This window comes from Pyrus communis, chromosome 12 (genome assembly GCF_041283825.1).
Source record: "Pyrus communis isolate YQ-2024b chromosome 12, ASM4128382v1, whole genome shotgun sequence".
Taxonomy (NCBI): Eukaryota; Viridiplantae; Streptophyta; class Magnoliopsida; order Rosales; family Rosaceae; genus Pyrus; species Pyrus communis.
This window is the reverse complement of record NC_142576.1, coordinates 7,126,537-7,148,903: the sequence shown is the minus strand read 5'-3', so window position 1 is coordinate 7,148,903 and position 22,367 is coordinate 7,126,537. Positions and strand designations below refer to the sequence as shown.

Below are 22,367 nucleotides of genomic sequence, written 5' to 3'. Positions count from 1 at the left end.
ATACCTTATTCGAACATTTCTTGACCGCTGGTTCATTCCCAAGGCAAAGCTAGCCAAAAAGCCATAGGAGAAAGGTCTCATACACAAACGGATTAAATGGAACAGATTATCTTCATTTTTAATATTTCCGGTTGAACTTATAGCTTCTTATTATGCCCATTAATCCTAGCTCCACCATTGGTCGCATCGAAAAGTATGTTTGCAAATACTAATGTTGTACTTACGGAATCAAATATTGCAACTGAGCTCGAAGTTGACCTTAAAGGCAATGATAAGAGTTGTTCATGCCCCAAAGGACTGTGAAATAGAATGAAGGGAGGGATTCTATGGAATTTCACTCTCCTTTATGCAAATCATAATTTGACAAGTATGCATAACTAACTCAAAAAAAATCTCTACACATCTGTGTTAGACTATGATTGGCAGACAAGTCAGAATAGGCTAAAAAGCAAGGGAAAATGACACGAAATTGGTTTCCCCTTCTAAATACTACAACATGTAAGTTTATATGATTCGACCAAAATATAGGCAATCAAATGTATGCAATGAGAACCCAATCCCTACTACTTTGTTTCAGTGATCGACCTAGAACTTCAATGTTTGAGGGTATTCGGTCGAAACCCCGTCACCAACATCAATTGGGCAAGGGAAACTTACCAATCACCGGGTGTATGCCCCGTTCTCTATCTACTATCTCCTTACCCGATCATCCCGTGACATGAAAGTTTTTCTCCAACTCTACAAGTTATCTTGGTAACCTGTTCTGAATCCCATCTTTTGTGAACGAACAAAACAGATGACAAGAGAATGCGAAAAACTTAAAAAAACTGATATACAGTTGAGTAACTCTGTAATGTACAACAATAAAGCCATGGATCAAAAACACACCCACATCCTGTATCTGTATTTGGGACTCAAACCCAAGAACGAAAACAGGATGTAACTAGCCGAAAATTCGTAACAGATTACAAAGAGACATAACTTACATAAAGCATTTCACCCGGAGATCAGCTTCACTACAATAGTTACGATGTTCAAAATTATGAGCGGAAATCTGAAGAACTGGCATGCGTGTATAAATCCTATGATCTGCCCCTTAAGCGTGGTTCTCCGCTCTCCTTGAAATTGTAGCAAGGTCCACCCTCTAGGACCCAGAAAACGATCTTCGTTCAGTATTGCAAACGCATTTACAAGAAGCAAGAGGCCTTGGAATAAAGTCCACAGACCCATTTTCTGCACAACACAGGTTGAAAATCTCAGTTTCTAAACATCACAATCTTACATGGAAGGCATGTTTGGAGGTGCTTTTGAAATTGTTAAGGGCTTGATCGGGACACCATATGGAACCGTTTAAAAAGCGCTTTCTAAATACGTTTAGATTTAGCAGAAAAATACTTAAAATCGCTTACGGGACAGAAAATCTCTTTCAGAAGAAGCACCCGTGCTTGTGAAAGAAATACTTATCGCAAAAACACTTATTAGCGGGTAGGAAACAATTCCAACACCGCTTACGGTTAAAAAGCACTTATGAACATAACTGTAAAAGCACTTATCATCAATTGTTGAAATATCAGTCAAAACTTAAATTTCTTAAGCGCATACAAAATTCAGTAAAAACTCCAAAGGCCTATAAATATAATGAAAATTCAAGCGAAAACAGGAAACTGATCAGAACTGAAAAAAGACATGTTCTTTCGTATGTTAACATAATCGAATCCGTCCTAGGAAGAACAAGATGAAAAGAAATCTTACCGGCGATTACTTGTTCCAGACAACAAGTCGTCTCTCGGTCGAAAGCGTTCGCCTTGTTTTCAACGAAACGAAACAACAGCAAAGACTGAAAGTCCTCGCAAATCAAGGATTTTAGCACTACCACCACGTCAGAATCCTCCTAATGTACTTTTCATCCGACGGTCAGGAATCCTCCACGTGTCACCGTAAGAATAATCACTTTGTTCTGACCCGACCCGGATGTTCGAGTCCAATATATGACGACGACCCGATAAAATTTACAGAGGCACTGAGCGAGGTTTTGCTGACGGACATGGATAAACCCTAACACTCAGCTCAAACCATGGCTTCCTTTCACCTCTCTCTCCCACTTGTCATAAGCCCCAGAAGCGTAATTTCGAATGGGGTGGCTTTAGAATCTTTAAAGTTGAAAGCTTTCAATCCACAGTTTTTGCTACTTAAACCCCCCAAACCGCACAATCTAAACTCACCCAGAGCTTCCACCAATGGCGCCGACAACGGAAGCATTGAACCCAGCAAACCCACTCGCCGCGGCAGGAAAAAGGGGCCAACTTCTTCTTCTTCGGAAGCACCGAAAAAACCCAAGCGTTCGAAGAAATCCGAGACTGTGAACGGCGCCGTCGAACCCGAACCCGTAATCCAACCCGAAAACCCGGATTCGGAACTCGAGGATTACGACGACGGCATAGATTTCCCGTACGATGACCCGCCTCTGGTTTGCTGCTTCGGCGCCGCGCAGAAGGAGTTCGTACCGACGGTTCGGGTCTCCGACAACCGGATGCACCCGGATATATACTCGCAGTGGAAAATGCTTCAGTGGGACCCGCCGGAGTTTGTGAGAGCCCCCGGAGGGTCGCCCTCCAATGTGGCGATTTCGCACGTGCGGCTCGGCGGGAGGGCGGCGTTTATGGGGAAGGTCGGGGAGGACAATTTTGGGGATGAGCTGGTGCTGACGATGAACAAGGAGAGGGTTCAGACGCGCGCGGTGAGGTTCGATTCGAGTGCGAAGACAGCGATGACTTATATGAAGATTAAGTTTGACGATGAGAGGATGTGGGCGGAGACGGTCAAGGAGTCCGCCGAGGACTCACTGCTCTGCTCCGAGCTCAACCTCGCCGTGCTCAAAGAGGTATTGTCTATAGTGTTTACGTTGTATTTGCGTAAGGGCGATTTTGCTATTAGTAGAAACATGGCGGAAGTTTCATAAACATCGAAGTGCTTTCTGAAGAAACATTTGAAAATGCTTTCTTGAAAAACACCTAGGAAGTGCTCCTTGAATAAGCACTTCGGAAGTAGGAAGTGCATTTCGAAGAAGCACAGTAGGAAGTGCATTTTGAAGAAGCACCTAGGAAGTGCTTCTTGGAAAAACACTTTGGAACTAGGAAGTACTTCTCAAAGAAGCACCTAGGAAGTGCATTTTGAAGAAGCGCCTAGGAAATGCATCATGAAGAAGCACCTAGGAAGTGCTTCTCCAAAAAATGCTTTTAAATTTTTCTACAAATTGATGTTAGAACCGCCTTTGATTGTCTGCAAGGGCTAAAGCTTTTGATTGTGGGAAAATGTTAGCCCTTTTGGAGCACTCTCAAACAGGCTAAAAATGTCTATACAAAGCAAGTAGGTTGGGTTTTGGTATTACAGTTAATTGAGAGTGCAGCAATCGTTTGTTTGAGCACATCGTTCACCATGAGGAAGTGATTTCCATACTTTCGTATTGTTGTTTGGTTTCAATTCTTAAGTTGTTCGTTCTGCACTCTTATATTGTTTGTTTCGTATGAATTCGTATGTTGTTGGAAAGGGATGAGTTCATTATTATAATATGTTTTGATGTCTTAACGCAGGCCAGAATGTTCCACTTCACTTCAGAAGTTTTGACATCTCCCTCAATGCGACCAACCCTTTTCAGAGCAATGTCCTATTCCAAAAAGTTTGGGGGGCTTGTGTTTTTCGATTTGAACTTGCCATTGCCTCTGTGGAAATCGCGTGACGAAACGAGGAAGTACATTGATAGAGCCTGGAACCAAGCTGACATAATCGAGGTTTCGAGGCAGGAATTGGAATTTCTTCTTGATGAAGACTACTACGTGAGGAAGAGGAATTCCAGGCCCCAGTACTATGCTGAGGAATTTGAGCAAACCAAGAAGCATAGAGATTATTACCATTACATGCCCGAAGAAATATCTCCATTATGGCACGATGGACTTAAGTTTCTCTTTGTGACGGATGGAACGCTTCGAATTCATTACTATTCCCCTTCGTTTCACGGTGTTGTGATTGGAACGGAAGATGTGCTCATAACCCCATTCACTTGTGATAGGACTGGTTCTGGTGACGCTGTTGTGGCTGCAATTATGAGAAAGCTGACCACTCACCCTGAGATGTACGAAGACCAAGATGTTTTGGAAAGGCAGCTTCGATTTGCAGTTGCTGCGGGAATAATATCGCAGTGGACGATCGGTGCTGTTAGAGGTTTTCCTACGGAAAGCGCAACTCAAAATCTGAAGGAGCAGGTTTATGTGCCTTCGATGTGGTAGTAGTGTAGATCCTAGGTCTCAAATGTTGTTCAGAAATTGTTCATTGTATTGTATGATCTCTCGAGTGCGGAAAATTTTGTCTATTTAGGAATAACAGTTGAGAAGAAAGATTGTATCCAATGTACTTGCAATTTTAGCAGAAACCAAATGCAGATACTAAGATGAATTTAGGGTTTAGGGTTTATCCTTGTATTGTATTGTATAACGAACCCAAGCTAAAGAAGCCCCCATCTAATCAAGGAGAAAGTACTGGACTCTCGGATCACGTCAATTGTAAGACAACTCTCACAAAAACGTAAAACTCTCGTGTTTTGGTCGCATTGGCTCCGAATTGAGGGAGCCCGTACAATAATCACAAAAGAAAGCAAGTAATTGATGTGCTGGAAAAGACTCGATGCCCGTTTAGGCATTCTAGGGAATAGTCGCCATACAGCCGGAGTCACCCACAAACTATGGGCGAGGGCTGCTGTGAGGCCGAGAGGAAGAATTCGAATTTGAAACCTCCGCTTTCATTATTAGGGAAAAAAGTACCGTTAGACTAAGAGCTACTTGATCTCCAAGAAATCGCTTGCAGGACAACGACAAGTGAGAAAGCTACTTGAAATGTATGAAACTTCTTTCTATTATAGGTTATGTACGAAAAATTACATTCATATTCATCGCGAAGCTCTCTTTTTTTAGACTAAATCGAAGAAAGAATAATTGAATCAATGAATTACTATGGCAGCTCCATTTCTGACAACGGCAAGAGGTCTCTGTGCCAATCAAACTACTCGAGCTCCACCTTCTCTGCAATCTCAAATGCTTCTCAATCTGATTTCATCATAAACCGAAACTTGCATTGCAAATCACAAGCGAACCCATAAAAACTTCTCGACCATGCATAGCAAGCACAGTTTCTGAGACCGAGCGAAAAAGCACTTCTTTCAAAAGCCCACCATTTCAGCTGCCATTTTGAGCTATGGTAATGTGACATTGTGTAGTATTTTCTACAGCATGAGCTAGCCACATTCATTCTCCATCCTACTGCCTTATCTTTGTGACAAAACACTCATACTTCTTCTCTCATCAGACTTCACGCTAGACATTCGCTCCTGCGTCTTGTCACAGATGCAACCGGGAAAGGGATTTGCATAGAAGTTCTCCTCCAACCTTGGTGACTCTCCGATCTGTCTAGCATATGGTGCTCCGAGCCTGTCAGAATGCAGATTTTTAACCGAAGACGAAAAATTTTCCCATGATATTGCTCCCTTATCCAATTGATCGACAAGTTGAACAAAATTTTGTCTGAAATGGAATTCAAAAAATGTCAGAAAAACTTTCTCGTGTCTGAAATGGAATACTAAATGCATGGTACAAGAGCGAACCTGTCAGGGTTGATAGTCTTCCGAAATCCTTCAAACCTCCTATGTCCCTGCACTGTCTTTGCCATATTACCATCGTAAGTATAAACAAAGACATCACTCTCCATTGCTACTATATAATCCAAGGCTGCAAGGCGATTTTGGTATGGCTTGAAGGCCTCTAGCTCCTCTTCTGTTGCAAGGGTATTGTGCGAGAAGACATTCGGATACTCAGCGCGAAAAGCAGACATGCTGTTGCTGCCATATATCTCGCCAGCGACAATGTAGATCGTAGTCGTCGAAGGGTATCCCATGGCTTTAAGGAATAGGGTAGCCTCTCTTGGTGAAAATGGGCATCCGCCTTGGAGCCTTCGTTCTTCACTATCGATCACTTTCTCCTTCCAATGTTTGACGCTGTACCTCATAACCCGAAGCTCCTCGGACTCCTCTGCTGTGAGGTTGTGGCTGCAGCCGGTGAAGGCAAGCATGTCCTTCTCATATCTGCAATCAAGAACATTTTCATTACTTCCAATACCTCAGGAGCAACGTAATACATAAGGAATCAATCAAAACAACAAAATTACCTCAAATGGAGAGCAATATAAGGATTGCTATTGTTCCTCAGTCTGTCAACCAAAACTCTCCCAAGATCCTCAATCTCCTTTGCATACTGAAGGGCCTCGTAATTTGCACGGCACCTCAGCTTTTGGATGGAGGATGCAAGTCCATTGTTAGCAAGTCGGGAATCCGTGTGTGTAAACTTTATAACCTTATGCTTCTTTAACAACGGGATCATCTCGCTTCTGTAGTATCTCGCCTGCATACAAATCATCGTTAGATACATTTCGAAGAACCTAATCCATACACATTCGAAAATTTATTAACATGATCGCACCTTCGACCAAGAGACTGGAGCCTTCAGAAGAGGCTTCACGGCTGCATATTTGGTCGGCAAATACTCAATAATATCAATATCATCTTTCAATACTTTCATGAAGTGCCTCCAGTCAAATATATCTTTAAAATCACTGCAAATACAAATATACGAAATAATTAATCAACAAAACATAGTTAATTAGCCACTAATAATCCTAACCGACAACATCATTTGCACAGAAATCTTACCTTGGATCCGTCCAAAAAGACTTATGGTCCAGTAGTGGAAGAACCAGGGTAGCATTCATTATCTTTGCAACGGCTACCATATCACATATCTGCACCATCAATTAGGTTGTCATGTCAGCATCCAAAACGCGTCTATAATTTACTTTTTCGACGAGACGATATTGCAAAACGCTGCTCGAAATTACGGGGAAGGAGATTCGAGCGGGGGCGGGATTTGTAAAAACGATTATTACTTACCCCTGTTCTCATTTGATTCAATCCACCATTGGCATGGACAAGCAGATAACCATTTGTTTTCGATGCGGTTCCTGTTGGAAAAGAAATTATTGTTAAAAAAAGGGATAAAAATTTATAAAAATTGACAAATTTGGGTAGGCAAATGCATGTAGACGTGTACTTATTCGGTTCTTGGGTCGAGCTATGCATTTATCAAAATTGTCGCTGTTGGGTTTCCTCCAAATTTCTGGGGTCTGCAAACGAAAACAGATTAATGAATATTAATCACAGATTAATGAATATTAATCACAGATTAATCACTGCATTAAATTCGTAATACAACGTAAAAAGGGACAAATGCAAAACGAGAAAGACGTGAATAAACAGCCAAATAAGAAAAATCTGGCAATCAAATTAATCAACCATTGAAACCCCATTAGAGGTAAAAAGTAAGTTGGTTACTTGGTTAACGTAAAACGTTAATAGCAACAGAAAGATTCGACATTTTCTCATCACTTTTCTCCATTTTCTCGGAAACCAAACAAGTAGTGAAAAATAAAAAATACCCAGAATTTAAATAATTGAAGAATAAAAAAATTAAAAATTCTGGGAGAATTGATTGATTGGTGACTTACAGGCAACTGCTCGAGAAGTCGCTTGAACTTGGTGGAGGATTCGGTTTCCAACAACCTCTCCAAAACACGTTTCGGCATGGAGTTGGATTCCTGGTTCTCGGCGACGGCCCGCTGCGCCACCAACCAATCGTCTTTCACCGTCTTCAGAATCAAAAGCTGGCCTTCCGTCCTCTTCGCAGCGTCCCTAACCACCTCGACGTGGCTGCTCAAGAACGAGAACTTCACGAACAGGGAGATAACCGCCAACAAAAGCAGCGCCCCGAAGATCTTGCGGCCCACGTTCCGCCCCGATTTCAGCGACTGCAACATCGCGACCGTCCATAGAAACCCGTCCTCGATTGGGAGAAGCCACGTGTCGGGCACGCAGAATAATAGCCGCCGACGGAGGAGGAGGTACTTCATCACGGGGTGGTGCGAATAATGGTTGTGGTTGTGGTGGAGGACGTGGTGGGGCCCGCATATTGTTCCGTCGAGGAGGCTGTCGTTTTCCACATCGTCGTCGTCGTCGAAGACAATGTTGTTTTCGGGAGGGAGGGTGCTCGTCGGGAGCCGCTCGCCGGCTTCCATGACTCCGTCAGCCACCCGTCGTCTGGTCTTCGTGGGCAGCGCGACCAGAGCCGGTTGTCTCGGACTACTGTTGGTTGAGCTGTTCGTACCACCGGACGACATCGCCGACCGGCACTAACGTTGTTAAACAAATATGCACCCGCTACGACACAGGATCCGATTCGGTTCTTAATTCCCTCGAAAAATCAACCCGAATCGAATGGAGTTCAGCACAGATGTTTATACTTGTATGAATTTTTCCATGTGCTTTTTGTAAAGTGGGATTCGTTTCTTCCTTTTCTCTCTCCAATGGCGGATCTGCGGGATGTTCTGATTTTTAGAGAGGCCGGTTTTTATCATTGCTGAAGCTTAAGGCGAACAACAAAATGACGACTTTGCCCCTGGTGAATCCCAGAAACGACTGAGTACGCCTATGGGTTTGTTTTTCGTTGCAGTTCTGTTTTCTGTTGGTAAAATAAAAAATGTTTTAAAGCAAAATGGTTAAAACCTTCTTCTTCTTTTTTTTTTTTTTGTTGAAAAGGTTGAAACTTTAAAACGGCAGGAGTTTTCTCCTAAAAATAAAAGTGAATTACCTTACCCTAAATTTTCTCTCTTTTTGTTGGGTGGCTGGAGTTGTGGACGAGTTAGGGTTGACAATTAAAATCCGATATGAATTCGTTTTTGGGTAAGTCATTACTTGGTTCATATCGTAGAAATTAGATTACAATTTATGTATTATAATATAATTATGTGTTTTAACGTTAGGGGTTTGAAAATTTAAAAAGGGAGCCACAACCTCCTTAGAGGTCTGCCTTGCCTTCCTGGACCCACCTAAGCAACAGCTTAAGTTCCGATTCTCACTTAAACAAAAAATCGATAACTTTCACTAAATTTTTTTTTTTTTTTTTTGGTTCAATAAATTGGTAGAGACTTGTTGACACACCCCGACCGAAGTCAGGGTATGCTGGCCGTCACGTGAGAGTGACGTAACCATGTGCACAGTGCGGAAGCTAAGAAATAATAATAAAAGTACGAATAAATAAAACCAAGCTATACACTAAGTAGATAACATACAAGTGCAAGCGTAAGTGTGAAAAACAATATTCAGAGCACAGAAGACTTAGTGCAGTTTGGGGGAACAAACACTAAATAAACACACCCAGAGGTGGTCCTACTCTGGTGATAATCTGTTAGATATGCTGTGAATCCCTCAAGAGCCACCAACAGAGCTATCCAAACTAGAACCTGGAGGGGTGCAAAACAGAAAGTGTGAGTGGGCAAAAACAAAGCTTTTCAAAACCATTTCGTTAACAAAGTTCTAACCCCTCGCCGTAAAACCCGTATAGTTTCCCAGGAAATAAAATATGCATATATATATAAAACATGCTCAGAAATATGCCATGTCGAATGCCTCTAAATAAAATGCAAGTACTCAGGTAATATCAATCAATGCAATATAATTTGTCAGCCGGAGTCACCTAACATGACCTATACGGCTGAATCTAGAGCTCAAATCCACAACTCTTTAACTATACCTGCACACGAGTAGGAACCACCTAAAGTGGTCTGTACGACAAGACTGGGTGTAAATAAATACGCTCAAGTGCTACGATCATGTGAAGACTGGGCGAATAATCGTGGGTCACCTACGAGTCGTAACCACCTATAGTGGTCTGTACGACAGGATTGTGCACCTAACTTGGATCCAAGATGAGCGTGTGGTGCGGGAGGTGAATATCATGTGAAGGACTGTGCCCTACTCTGGACGGGAGCACTAACACCGGGGGTGCAGGTTATGAGCTCTCTATGCATCTCAAATCATTACTAAACACAAACATAAACCATAACTTACCTAGCACTTACCTGTGCGTCCGCAACACCAAACATATATATATATATATATATGCAACTACTAATGCATAATTAAATAGGCAAACGCAAAACATGGCATTTAAAACATATAAACGTTTAATTTCATTTTCTGGGAAAATCACAAGTATATAGGTATATATGGAAAACCAAAAGCCCACTCACTAGTATGTAGAAGGGTCGTAACCCCCTTACCTCGAGTGACTGCGCTTGTCCTCGGGATAGGTCTCACCTATATGCGAAATAACTATAAAAACGTTAATTTAAAGCACATAACCCAAACTAGGTAATAACTTCTCATACAATGCTCAAATGGGGTGTGTGAATACACCAACGTGATCTACTCAACCTCACGAACATCCCCAAAATTTTAAAATAATTTTCTGATGCTGCACGCGCCCCCACGCGCCGGCCAAGGCACGGCCACACGCGCCGCCCACGCGCAGACACGTGCCTGGCACACTGACGACGTCAGTTAACGCCGTTAGAAATATTCCGTTATGTCTGACAGATTCCGTTAAAGTTAACCTAACGCCGTTAGGAATATTCCGTCCAAACTAACCGAATATTCCGTCGTCTTTTCCGGCCAATCTCCGGCGCCGTTTCTGTCGCTGGAAAACCGGGAAATTTTCTAAACTTAATATCTCACTCGTTTTTCACCCAAATTTCACGAAATTGGTACCAAAATGAAACTTACAACTAGAGGAACAAATCCTTACCACTTTTAAGCACTAAAACCAACAGAATCTCACCGGAAAAACTCCACCAAATCCGGACAAACCTGCAACTCACAATCTCAACGTCTAAAACCTTCAAACGAACCACCCCGAGCTTCCTAAGGACCTCACCAAGCTTTCTACAAGCCTGAAATTCCCAAAAACACATGAATTTACGTGTGCATGAACAGTACCCCGATATGAACCTCTCGGGTTCGACGTGAAAACGAAGGTTCCCTTACCTGAAATGGGTATGGTTGAACTCCTAAGAACCTCACGAGCACAAATGTACAGTTTTCTTCCTCGATCTACCACGTTTTCGAGTGTTTTAGTCTTGTCCGTACACAAGCAGAAGAAAAAAGAGAGAGAGAGAGAGATAGAGAGAGACTTAGGACAGGAAGAAGATGAGGATGAAAGTGTGTGGGTGCATGTGTGGTCGAAAATCAGCCCACCAAAACTCCAAAATGACCACACAACGAAACAAAACACTAGGGGTAAAACCGTCATTTTACCCTTACGGTACGAAAAATCCGGGACGGGCTGTCACACTTGTTGGATACTTGGTTGAATACTCATTATATGTTTGTTCCCCATATTTTCAATATGCTATAATCTTTAATTATATGTCATTTATATTGTAATTTATGTATCATAATACAATTATATATTTTTGAAACTATAAATAGGCTCTGCCTAATCCGCCTAGGCGCTAAATCCTAACTCATCGCTCAACTAGTGCCTAACATCTTTTAAAACCATAATTATGCCTTTTGATCTAAGAAACCTCACTACTTTCTAGTTTTAATAATTATGTTGTCTAGCAAGCAATATTTGAATACTATGCTAACTTTGTTTTTCTCGCAAGATGACTCACCTAATTCACGTATGCGTTTCTGACAATATTTTCAGTTAGAGTGGAAAGCTAGCAAGATGCATGCTATGCCTTGTGCGTGTACACTTTGTTTATAACCTCTAACAATTAGTTTTATTTCTTTTCTTATGAAAGATTAACAAACACAATCAATGGTGACTTCCCAAATCATGCAAACTTGTTACGCGTCAAGATTCAGTTTGCTACTGACTTTCACATTTTCGTCCAGATGCCCTATTCTTCATCTATGGGCAATTTTAATTTTTCCATTTTTAATTTATATTTGTTTTGGACGCCAGGCTATTTGCAACTGAAATATTATTTTTTGATTAGTTAGGATGTTTTTGTGATCTTCTTAATGTTGATATATATCGTGTTGATCTAATACCATATTTTCACACTACATTTATTTGCCTTCAATTTTGTTTTTGATAGACTTTTGTCCCGTGTTTTCTATGCGTAGTACTTTTAAAATATTTGTCAAACAACTATTTTTTCAATTGAAGTGCTTTTACTCATTAAAAGTCGCTTTTGACTCTTTCAAAAAACACATCCAAACAATATATTTTTCTTGTAAATCTTCAATCCTAGGTAATTTCCTTCTTGTGATCGTATTGTTTTTAATTATAATTTGATCGGTATGATAATAGAATCGGTAAAAAAAATATTATTAATGTATTTGTAATATTGTTTTGTCATTATTAAAAAGAGAACAATCTTTTTAAGTATGCTAGACGGTGAGTGTTGTACTTCTCTAAAAATTGATAAAATAACGCTTATAATCCCGAAGCACTTATAATGTTTTGCTAACTATTACACGTTTTACATGACATTAGAAGAGTGTCACGGAGTTTCAAGTTTCTCACATTCCACCACAAGATTTTAAACCATACCCATTTATTTATTCTATTTGTTTGATAAGGTTAATTGCTATTTGCCCAAAATGAGGGATCACCTCGTCTTGTTATTATGTTTTGCCTATCCCGGTTGGAGTAAATTTTCACTCTCTACAGACCATAGTCTCTATACGATGCTCCGTTAAACTGTATTATTATATCTGATGTACCGTATCTTATTTTCAATACATTGAAAAATCTATGTACTACTAGTAGCTAAATGTTTCCAATAAACCCTTCACACCTGTGAATCTTACTATCAAATCAAATGTAACTAATTCCCTACCCATAAGGGTAGTTTGGATATTGTAACGCACAAGACTTTCCGCCGTGCAAGTCTCGTACCTCAAAATTTTACTGTTGCACTTTGGGAACGTTCCTCGATCCTCGTTTCCTAGCTGTCAGTTTGTCATTGGACACGGGACGGCAGCCTCTGACTGCTGACATTCCCGCCTTTGAATAAAACATTCAACGCACCACGTGGCACTACTCACGAGCCCACAGCTCGCATACAAACACAACACTTTTCGTGTTTTACCGTACCCTCTCGTGTCGGCACGTCTAAAATCTAACCGTTGTAATAGCCGTTGGATTTGACCAGCCTGGAATTCAATCGCAGCGGTTGATTTCTTGAGCTAAATGATGAGGAGCAGCATTTCCCATATATAGAGTAAATAAGGGTACATCATTATAGCTCGTGTGAATTAGAAAATAGGTCTTTAAAGAAAAATTTTTGGTATTGTTTATTTTAACAGAAAATTATATTTTACATTAATAATGTGTATATTTAAGGATTGAATACAATATTTACATGTATTTAATATAATTATTATCGAATTATTAGATATATTCAATATATGTATTTATATAATTACAATTTGACTATCGATGTGATGATTGTAATATATATATATATATATATATATATAAGTATTGTAGCAAAATCTATAAAGTTGTTAGATTATTAATATTGGATGTCACGTTGATGATGTACATGTGTAATGGAAATCTTTCTCTAGTCACAATATATCACACATGAGATAAACTTTCTTGCAACAAAACACATAATCTTCTCTCTCACACACAAACACAAGAGAAATTGTTCTCTAAGGAAGCCCATGCGATTTCATCTCAGCTCAACAGACTAAGAGATCCCATGTATTTCAGTCTCACACATACTCATTTTAGTGCATTCCATTTGGACAATCATGTGACTTGACAAGAAACTCTATATTCCCTACTTAAAAATTCTCCATAAACACGCATAAACAACCTCATATTTTGGTTAATTTGACCTCGTTCGTGTAACTTGACAACTCCTTATTGAAGATATATATTCAGACTATTTGACACTTATAGGCCGAGTGAATTACACTAAATTTGTGGTGGAGTCATGCCTACAAATATATAAGCAAGGACTAATCATTGTGATTTTCAACCTGGCTACCGAACTATACCATGACCTCAGACTTATGGTAGCCAACAAAATGCGTGTCAAAAAAGGGATGTATTAAACCCAACAACAGGATACAAACTTACTTATAATGATGATTTTACTGCGTTGGTTTTTGAAGCTAGTTCCACACTCGTATGATCTTTAATTGTTTTACGTAAAAAGTGAGTTATTATTTTTGAATAACGTTGCATGAAAGTTTTTCTTATAACAACATGTAATATAGGAAACATTACATTATTATTTTTATGGTAGGTGAAATAGGATAGAAACTTAACTATAATGAGAATATAGGTGTTGTGGTGATATTTTTTTACCTAAAAACGTATGATTAATTTGAAATACTGTCGCATTCCATATAAATTTTTATCGTGAAAATCACGTCGCATGCATGTTTTGTTTCTATTTACTAAGTCAAGAGCGACAAAAATTGTATTTGAATTTCTTGGATTTTTATTTTTGTTTGTTGTTCCACAAAGAATTAAAACAAGAATACAGAAAGATGTGAGCTTGAAAGGTTGTTTATTCCAAATTGAGGGGGGTCCACACGTTACGCCTAACAGATAGATTTGGTGGTGAGTTTAGGCGGTACCGCATCTCCGCTAAAAATAAATTTTCGTCTTCTTTGTTTGGCCAATTAGTTGACGTGTATCGTGTGTTATGAGCTCTATGTATTGTTACATTGACATTTACATTACATTAAAGTTTTGTTTTGTAGCAATATAAAATATAGAAAACGTTACATTATCTTTTTTATATGTGAAATAGGATATAACTTACTTATAATGAGAACGTGATTGTGATGATGAATAAAGTAATTATGTGTTTTAAAATTTTTGCACAGTAATTTTGTTTAATTTGAGATACCGTCACGTTGCATGTAAATTCTTATCGTGAAAATCACGTCGCATGCATGTTTTGTTTCTATTTCCCAAGTCAAGAGACAAAAAATTGTATTTGAATTTCTTGGTTTGGATATTTTTCTTGTTCTTCCTCAAAGATTTTAAAAAGAGTAAAGAAAGATTTGAGCTTGAAAAGTTGTTTATTCCAAATTTCAAACCATAACAGAAACAAATAAGCATGTAGTGAGAGGGTCCACACGCCAAAACCAGCACGGGATGATTTAGTGGTTGAAAGCGAATTTCAGGTCTGTATTCCACACAATACATCTTGAGTTCAATTCCTGACACTGGTGAATCACATAATGATGGTCAGAAGGAAGTTAAAATGTATTTATGAGTCTTTTCAACCCCTAAAAAATCCACACACCACGCCTAACAAATATACTTGGTGGTGGGTTTAGGCGGTACCACATCTCCGCTAATAATAATTCCACTTCTTTGGTTGGCCAATTAGTCGACGTGAGTGTGTATGGTGTGGAAGACTGGAAGTGGGAATCTCTGAATTTTAGGTTGGGACTTGGGAGGGAAGGACACGGACGATGTCAAACTCAATGGCCCTCCACGAAGCCTAAAGTCCTTCAAAACGCTTTGACAGCAGAACAGAAGCATCAAGCATGGTTGGTGATTGGAGAATTGGACTTTCAAGTGCTACGTTGTCACCTCCAAGTCTTCCAAGCTTCCACACACACTCCATACTCAACTTTAAGTACAAAAACAAAGAAATAAATTAGAAAAAGAAAAGCATTCTTGTCTTGGCTAATAAAGATTTTGGTGTCACCGACGCATGAGATTTAGGCTATGTTTGAGCGAAAGATTTCTAAGTCCTAATAAGGAATTGAGGTTAGGTTGCAAAAGAGGGTTTGTTGAGTTGAGAATTATCGTCCTCTTCACTAGACCAAAGTCTAGGTTTGAGTCTCGTTACCAACAATCCCTTTAGTAGGCTATTCGTAAAAACAAAACAAAACAGGACTAAGACCTCTTCTTTACGTCCTCAAAGTGACTTGTGGTATTACCCCTGACCCTGGAATGGGGTAGCCTCCCCTCTCTCTAAACATTTTTCAACAAAAAAAAGAAAAAAGAATGGAGGTCAGGTTAGAAAAACTCTCCATAAGCATAGCACAGTGTAAATATCAGAGGCATTTCTAATCCCCTTTATCTAGTATTTTGTGATCAAACATTAGGGCATGTTTGAGATTGCAGTTGTAAAGCGTCTTTGTAACTTGCCTGAGCTATAAGCTTCAGCTGGAATTGTTGCTATCATTTGAACAAAGCAACAGCAAACTCTACATACAGAGTTCGAGAGAATTTTCAGTGTGTCGGAATATAAGGTTGTACATCACGTGTTACTGTACGAGCGGTGAGATATTTGTGTCAAAAAATTAACAACCTAAAAAATAAAACTTTCCAACTTATATAATAACTACCATTCTTGTTCCAAACGCAATGAAAAATTTCTCAGAGTTCGATTGAAGTAATCATTGATTTGATATTGGCACAAGTAACTAATTTCACAAAAAGCGTTTGGCCAACTTGCATCTCCAAAAGCATTCAAGACCTTGACAAAACCTCATGAACATTTTCAACCACAATATTCTATTATACAAGAAAAACAAACTGAATAATAATATTTATAAGCATACGTTTACAATGTACCGATAACTCATCCGCAACAAGCGACAATGGAAAAATTTTTAGTCTTTGACTCTCTACAACGATGCATTGGACTCGCATCCGTGTGAATCGAATTTGAGACCTCCAACCAAAGTTTACCGACCGCCTCTAGACTCTTGTGCACAAAGTATTATACCTTTTAAAAATACATCTCACGCAGATGCAGCAACATTATTTTTTATTCTCACCGAAAGGAGCAAACCACTAGCAAATTTGATATAGGATTGACAATCTTCAACTGTACAACTTCAACCACTCCAAGCAAGGGCACAACCCCCAGCAAAACCTGGAGGGATAGTAGTCCTTTAAGTACACCTCCCTGCTAAACCCGATGATATAGAAACTGAACAACCGAGTACGATGAGCCATGGTGACACGTGTAACTGGCACAACGGAGATTGTGTGCCTCTCACTTACCACCCTTGCAGTAAGAGGTACATGAGCTCTGTCTGCAATGACTTCGGAGGAGAACTGGTTAAGAAAGAAAGAGTCGGCAAAGAAGGCTGGAGTGCACTGGTATGCCTGAGTGTTGCACAACTGGACTCCTTTTGCTCTGTGGAAAACCTCATCTGGAACAGATGCTGCTCCGCTGGTTGCACTTACCTTTCTGGTTGAAAGCGTCTTCCTGCAAGAGAATAAGCATTTTACTTCAATATACTGTTTCATACAGGATGATGTTACATAAGCATAAGAGGTGCAGTAGGAATGTGAGTTGGATACTTTTTCGTATCCACGCGGCCAGCACTTTAAAAAAAATTGTGTACGCATGTGTGAACGCGCAGGCCTATTACTCATACAGTTTAATGATCCCCCAATCAGAAACCATTTCAAAAGACATGATAAAGAAATTTGGAAATGATATGAGCAATGATGGTCACTTGAAAAAAGAAATGTGGTAATCTGGATTTTATTGCACATCATATGAAAACATATCATGGACTTTGTGCCACAGCCTATGAAAATATATCATCGCTAATGAAAATCATACCATTTAACAAGGGCAACATTACGTGTCAAAAGAGAACCATTCCCTTGGCATGTCAAACATTTTATTAAACCACGAGATCCACACGTTGCACAAGGGATCTTTCCTTTACCATTGCAACTCCCACATCTGCATAGACAATATACTAGTGAGAGACGGTAAAAATTTAAAATCTGAATAATACATATTGCATAAGAAGGTTAGATTGTATAGTCCTCAGATTATAGCTTGAAACCAGATTAGAGCACCAATTATTTATAACTAGATTAGTAGGCAATAATAAGCATCTCACATTGAGTCGGATCCATCTTTATGAGCAATCAAGCCCCTTCCATAACAAGCAGAACACGTAGCCATCTGATTTTCTTTGTAGAATCCAGGTTCTTGATTTGCATTGCATGTAGGACACACAATACCACCTCTTCCCCCACAACCTGCAAATCTTTTTGAACATTTTGTTAGATCACAAGAAGAATATATACTATCACTAAAGCTGTGGGAATGACTTTCTGTCCAGAAGATACTCATAAATTACCACACAAGAAATAGATCACAAGTCCAAAGTTCAGAGTCTGTAATTCCTGAAGCCTTACCTGAACATTTTTCAATGGACTCAGAATGAGGAATTATTGCCCGTGATTCATGATGGGGTATGAATAAAACAGGAAACTGAGACTTCAAATCCAATTCCCAGATTCCAAGTTCTGGCCCCTTATCTTTTCCATCAATATTGCCACCAGGGTATGGCTGCGTTTCTCTTAAGGTTTCCCTTTCTTCAATGAAAGTATCCAGTGTTCCCACATAAACGTTGCAATCTTCTACTTTTTCAATTTTCCAGGTCCGTGCGGGACGACTTCCCCAACAGCATCTATGCCCAACATGATCAATGAGCAATTCTCGTATTTCTACTTCATCCAGGATTTGCCTATACGCAAACATTCAGTTTAAAAGAATATTCTTCACACTACAATGTTGAACTTGAGAAAAATACCATAACAATTTCCGCAGACTATATGCAAGGGTAAAATGATAAATACAGATTTTTTATGCATGTAAATGAGGAAAAAATAACAAGTGAAAATTTCTAAGAGAGCAAGACGGAAGAGGTTAGGGCAATACTAGGTTTAAGTAAACCTATATGACAAAATGACAAGCAATCCTCGTAGAAAAAAAGGTTATAGAATGACAACGTCTGAATCTGGTACGTATTACTTGAAAAGCTCCCCTGATCCTCATATGTTTTTAATTTTCACTTTTATACAATGACCCTTGAACCCATTTCATGATTTTGGATTTACTTTGACACGATCTAACCTAGTACCCATCGCCTTTTTCACCCGCAATGTCACTTGACTCATGTTCTGAACCTCAAGAACATAAACAGGCATTTTGGTTTGTAGTTTCAAAAAGACAATCAAACCAATATAAACAATAAGTAACCGGGAAATGCTTAAAATGTGTGATCCATTCCACCATGAATTTAGAAATATAATCAGTTCAAACGCAATGTGTGTCTCTTAACAATAGATGCATTCCACCAACCATACCTATGGAGTTCACTTGTGGCGCCACCATAACCTTCTCCATATCCACCTTGATAAGCAACAGCTTGCTCTGCAAGTTTGTAACCATCACAATCAATGACAAACAGCAAAGATTCATAGTTCTAAAGTAGGTCCAACAATGTAACCCTCCTTTTCCCAACAAGACAACCAAATCAAAAAGGAAAAACAAGTCAACCCAACACTGTACGTAATGAACTCAGCCATATTGTTCTAGAGGAGATCAAAAATTTCGAATTAATTGAGAAGCTAAAAATCTTAAAATTTAAACATTGTTCTCTACCCTCAATTTCTCAGCAGCCAAACAGAAGATAAAACTAAAAGTTTTAATTTTTTCAACGAAGTTCACTTAAATATCACAAATGACAGCTACCCAATAATCAAAACGCAAAACCCACATCGAAAACATCGCAATTGGGATATAACAAAACACAAATTTGCATACCAGAAGGATCAGGCTCCTGCGGACTAACCAGACCGGCATGGATAGAAGGCGGGTAGCGATCAGAATCAGCAGCCGCCGACCGTATCTCCTCGACGCTGACATCGGTCCCGGCCAGCGCCGCCGTCGGAATCACCGACCCAGCTCTTCCCACGTACTGGTACGAGCTCCATTTCTCACTCCCCTTCTCTCCCAATTCGCCGCTTCTCCCTTCAGCAAACGATCACAAAAAATAAAACCCATTAACAAGAACGGAATCCAAACAAAACAATCAAACATTTTATTTGTTGATGAAATCAGAAAGGTTGGGAATTGGGGGAGTGGGAATGCACCTGATGAAAGCAGAGGCTCCTCCATTGCTGTGTGGGTGTGAGAGAGTGGAGAGGATGAGAGAGCTGGAGATCGGTGGGCTAATTATAACGTGGGATTTGCTTCGCCATTAAGGCATATGAATCGAGTCAATGCCAATCCAATTAATTTTAGATTGATCGGTTGGTCGTGGACTCGTAGGCGCGAGGAGGAGCTGGTCTTTTTACCACTTAGCGCGGGGAAGGATTAACCGCCAAACGGTATTACTTTCAGTACTGTTTATTTTAATAAAAAATTATATTTTTATACTAAAAAGTTAATTTCGATACTATTCAATTTATTCCTTATTTTGTTCTTATTATTAAAATTTAAAATTTTCAAACATTTTTCATTAGTTTTCCTTTTATACTAAAAGGGGGATAGAAGGTTTGAATTTGAAATACAATGAATTATAAAGAAAGACACTAACCACATAGCAATCCACCACTTATGAAAGTGCTTTAGAACTATAACAAACAATTTAAGTTCTTACATCAACCATTGTCGGAAGTGCCTTCAATTATTTAGACTAAACACACTTTCATTTTTAGCAATAAAAAGTTGTTTTTGACTTGTTTGGCAGAATTACTTAAAAGTATTTTGAATTTATAAAAATACACCGCTCAAGTGTTTCTTAGGGTTTAGGAAACAATCTCAAATAATTTTGCATAAATCACTTGAATTTTTAGTAATAATTTTGAATTATTTGTAAAAGTAAAGTGTTTTCTCGAGTAAGAAAATTCTCAAACGCTAAATTATGTCAAATTAAAATTTCACAAGTTAGGGTTTGTCTTGGGCCTAAGACCAATAGGCCCAAAAAATAACAGTACCCAAAGCGTACTAATCACACAGTCCGCGCATACACATCGTATAATTCCTCCTGCCGTATATAAACCCTTCACTGAATCCTCCTCCCCTTTCTCCTAGGGTTTCCGTCTTCCCAACACACCAGCAGCCGCCAGAGACGCACAGAGCTCCGTTCGAAAATGGTGAAGGGACGCCAAGGAGAGCGCATCAGGTCCCCTCCAAAATCCCATCTCTTATACCAATCCTTCGTCAATATCTCCAACCACTTAATAATAATCAAATTTCTCATCATTTTTCTTCTGATTTTTTTTAATAATTTTTTCGCAGACTTTATGTGCGAGGAACTGTTCTGGGATACAAGAGGTACTAAAAATGGAGTTTTTCTGATCTGGGTTATTGAGCTAAGGGCGTGTTTGGCAATGGGTTTTATTGACACGGGTGTTTTTGCTTTTGGGTTTTTTTTGCAGGTCCAAGTCGAACCAGTACCCGAGCACGTCGCTGATTCAGATCGAGAATGTGAACACCAAGGAGGATGTGGCGTGGTACGCCGGAAAGCGGCTGGCGTACATCTACAAGGCCAAGGTGAAGAAGAACGGTAGCCACTACCGTTGCATTTGGGGAAAGGTCTCCAGGCCTCATGGAAACAGCGGCGTCGTTCGCGCCAAGTTCACGTCCAATCTTCCCCCCAAATCTATGGTAATTGATTTGTTTGGTTAAATCTTTAAGTTGCCAGTTTTGCTTAATGTTGATTTGATTAGGGTTTAATTTGTTGATTACTTTGGTTTGTTTAATTGAACAGGGAGCTAGAGTCAGGGTTTTCATGTACCCCAGCAACATTTGAGGTACTAATATTTTTCGTTTATGTGTTAGTTTTAAGGGCATTGTGATTTCAATTATTATTGCACTTATTCTGTTGCTTTATTGCATACCCGAATAGATGAACTCGATTTCAATTACTATGGCACTTTATTGCATACCCGCATCAACCAAATAGTTATGAATGGAAGGAATTTAGGCCTCTCCTGGTTTACGGGTCGAAAACTTATTTCATCTGATCTCTAATAGAATGGTTGAAATTAACAAGTAGTTCAGATTATTAATTGCTCTCACAACAAAGCTATGCAAAAATACTGCACTCTGTCGGGGTTGAACCTCAGCGAGACTGTCAAACCACCAGGATGTCCCGGATGGACTGATGGATATGCGAATTGAGTTTTAATATATTTAGAATAAGCAATTTTCCCTGGTACTTGCACATTTGCATAGATGTTTTTTGTAGTCAATAGTTTCGTTTCTTTCCGTGTGTGTGTTTCTTGTCGTCATTGTCGTCGTTTCATCTGTTTTGCAGGTGTGCGGGCTAATGTAGATGATGGAATGCATTGGAGGTGGAGCGTTTGAAGTTTTGGTTTTATTTCATCTAGAATCGTGTTTAGACTTTATAAATCTTCTTGTACTCGTGAATGTGAGATGTTTACAAAGATGCTTGGTGCTTGTTTTGAATATGCCTCTTGTTATAAAGTCTTCTATCTTGTTTCTGCATTCCATCGTGAATTATCTGCAAGTTATGCGTATCGCTTTTAGTAAAGAACGAAAAGAATTTCAATGCGCGACTCTTTGGTGTGTCGCAACTGCTTGGGTCTGTTTCGATACATAAAATTCATATGCGACTGTTTGGGTCTGTTTCGGATGGTGTGTTT

The 22,367-nt window shown here is 39.5% G+C and overlaps 4 protein-coding genes and 1 pseudogene across 5 annotated transcripts; 2 read left to right on the top strand and 3 right to left on the bottom strand.

Moving 5' to 3' along the window:
- Window positions 1-808: 808 nt before the first annotated feature.
- Window positions 809-1,891, bottom strand: LOC137745015 (protein transport protein yos1). Its single transcript, XM_068484862.2, has 2 exons — window positions 1,753-1,891; window positions 809-1,233 (listed from the first exon to the last, which is right to left on the bottom strand). Exon 2 carries the CDS (start codon window positions 1,228-1,230, stop codon window positions 997-999), a length of 234 nt encoding a protein of 77 aa, XP_068340963.1. The 5' UTR covers window positions 1,231-1,233; window positions 1,753-1,891; the 3' UTR covers window positions 809-996.
- Window positions 1,892-2,089: 198 nt separating this feature from the next.
- LOC137745014 (fructokinase-like 1, chloroplastic) lies at window positions 2,090-4,467 on the top strand (annotated as a pseudogene). Its single transcript, XR_015954128.1, has 2 exons — window positions 2,090-2,881; window positions 3,591-4,467. The product of XR_015954128.1 is annotated as a fructokinase-like 1, chloroplastic (transcript).
- Window positions 4,468-4,878: 411 nt separating this feature from the next.
- LOC137745013 (O-fucosyltransferase 19) lies at window positions 4,879-8,657 on the bottom strand. Its single transcript, XM_068484860.2, has 8 exons — window positions 7,603-8,657; window positions 7,149-7,221; window positions 6,989-7,059; window positions 6,752-6,840; window positions 6,522-6,654; window positions 6,211-6,443; window positions 5,651-6,127; window positions 4,879-5,570 (listed from the first exon to the last, which is right to left on the bottom strand). The coding sequence occupies exons 1-8, from the start codon at window positions 8,269-8,271 to the stop codon at window positions 5,315-5,317; spliced, it is 2,001 nt and encodes a 666-aa protein (XP_068340961.2). The 5' UTR covers window positions 8,272-8,657; the 3' UTR covers window positions 4,879-5,314.
- A 7,754-nt stretch (window positions 8,658-16,411) lies between these two features.
- Window positions 16,412-20,061, bottom strand: LOC137744824 (uncharacterized). Its single transcript, XM_068484631.2, has 7 exons — window positions 19,848-20,061; window positions 19,519-19,725; window positions 19,059-19,125; window positions 18,105-18,436; window positions 17,804-17,945; window positions 17,515-17,640; window positions 16,412-17,151 (listed from the first exon to the last, which is right to left on the bottom strand). The coding sequence occupies exons 1-7, from the start codon at window positions 19,870-19,872 to the stop codon at window positions 16,761-16,763; spliced, it is 1,290 nt and encodes a 429-aa protein (XP_068340732.2). The 5' UTR covers window positions 19,873-20,061; the 3' UTR covers window positions 16,412-16,760.
- Window positions 20,062-20,728: 667 nt separating this feature from the next.
- On the top strand, window positions 20,729-22,209 carry LOC137745727 (large ribosomal subunit protein eL33w). The gene is made up of 5 exons (XM_068485729.2): window positions 20,729-20,881; window positions 20,998-21,033; window positions 21,138-21,366; window positions 21,470-21,512; window positions 22,019-22,209. The coding sequence occupies exons 1-4, from the start codon at window positions 20,850-20,852 to the stop codon at window positions 21,509-21,511; spliced, it is 339 nt and encodes a 112-aa protein (XP_068341830.2). The 5' UTR covers window positions 20,729-20,849; the 3' UTR covers window position 21,512; window positions 22,019-22,209.
- Window positions 22,210-22,367: the final 158 nt, after the last annotated feature.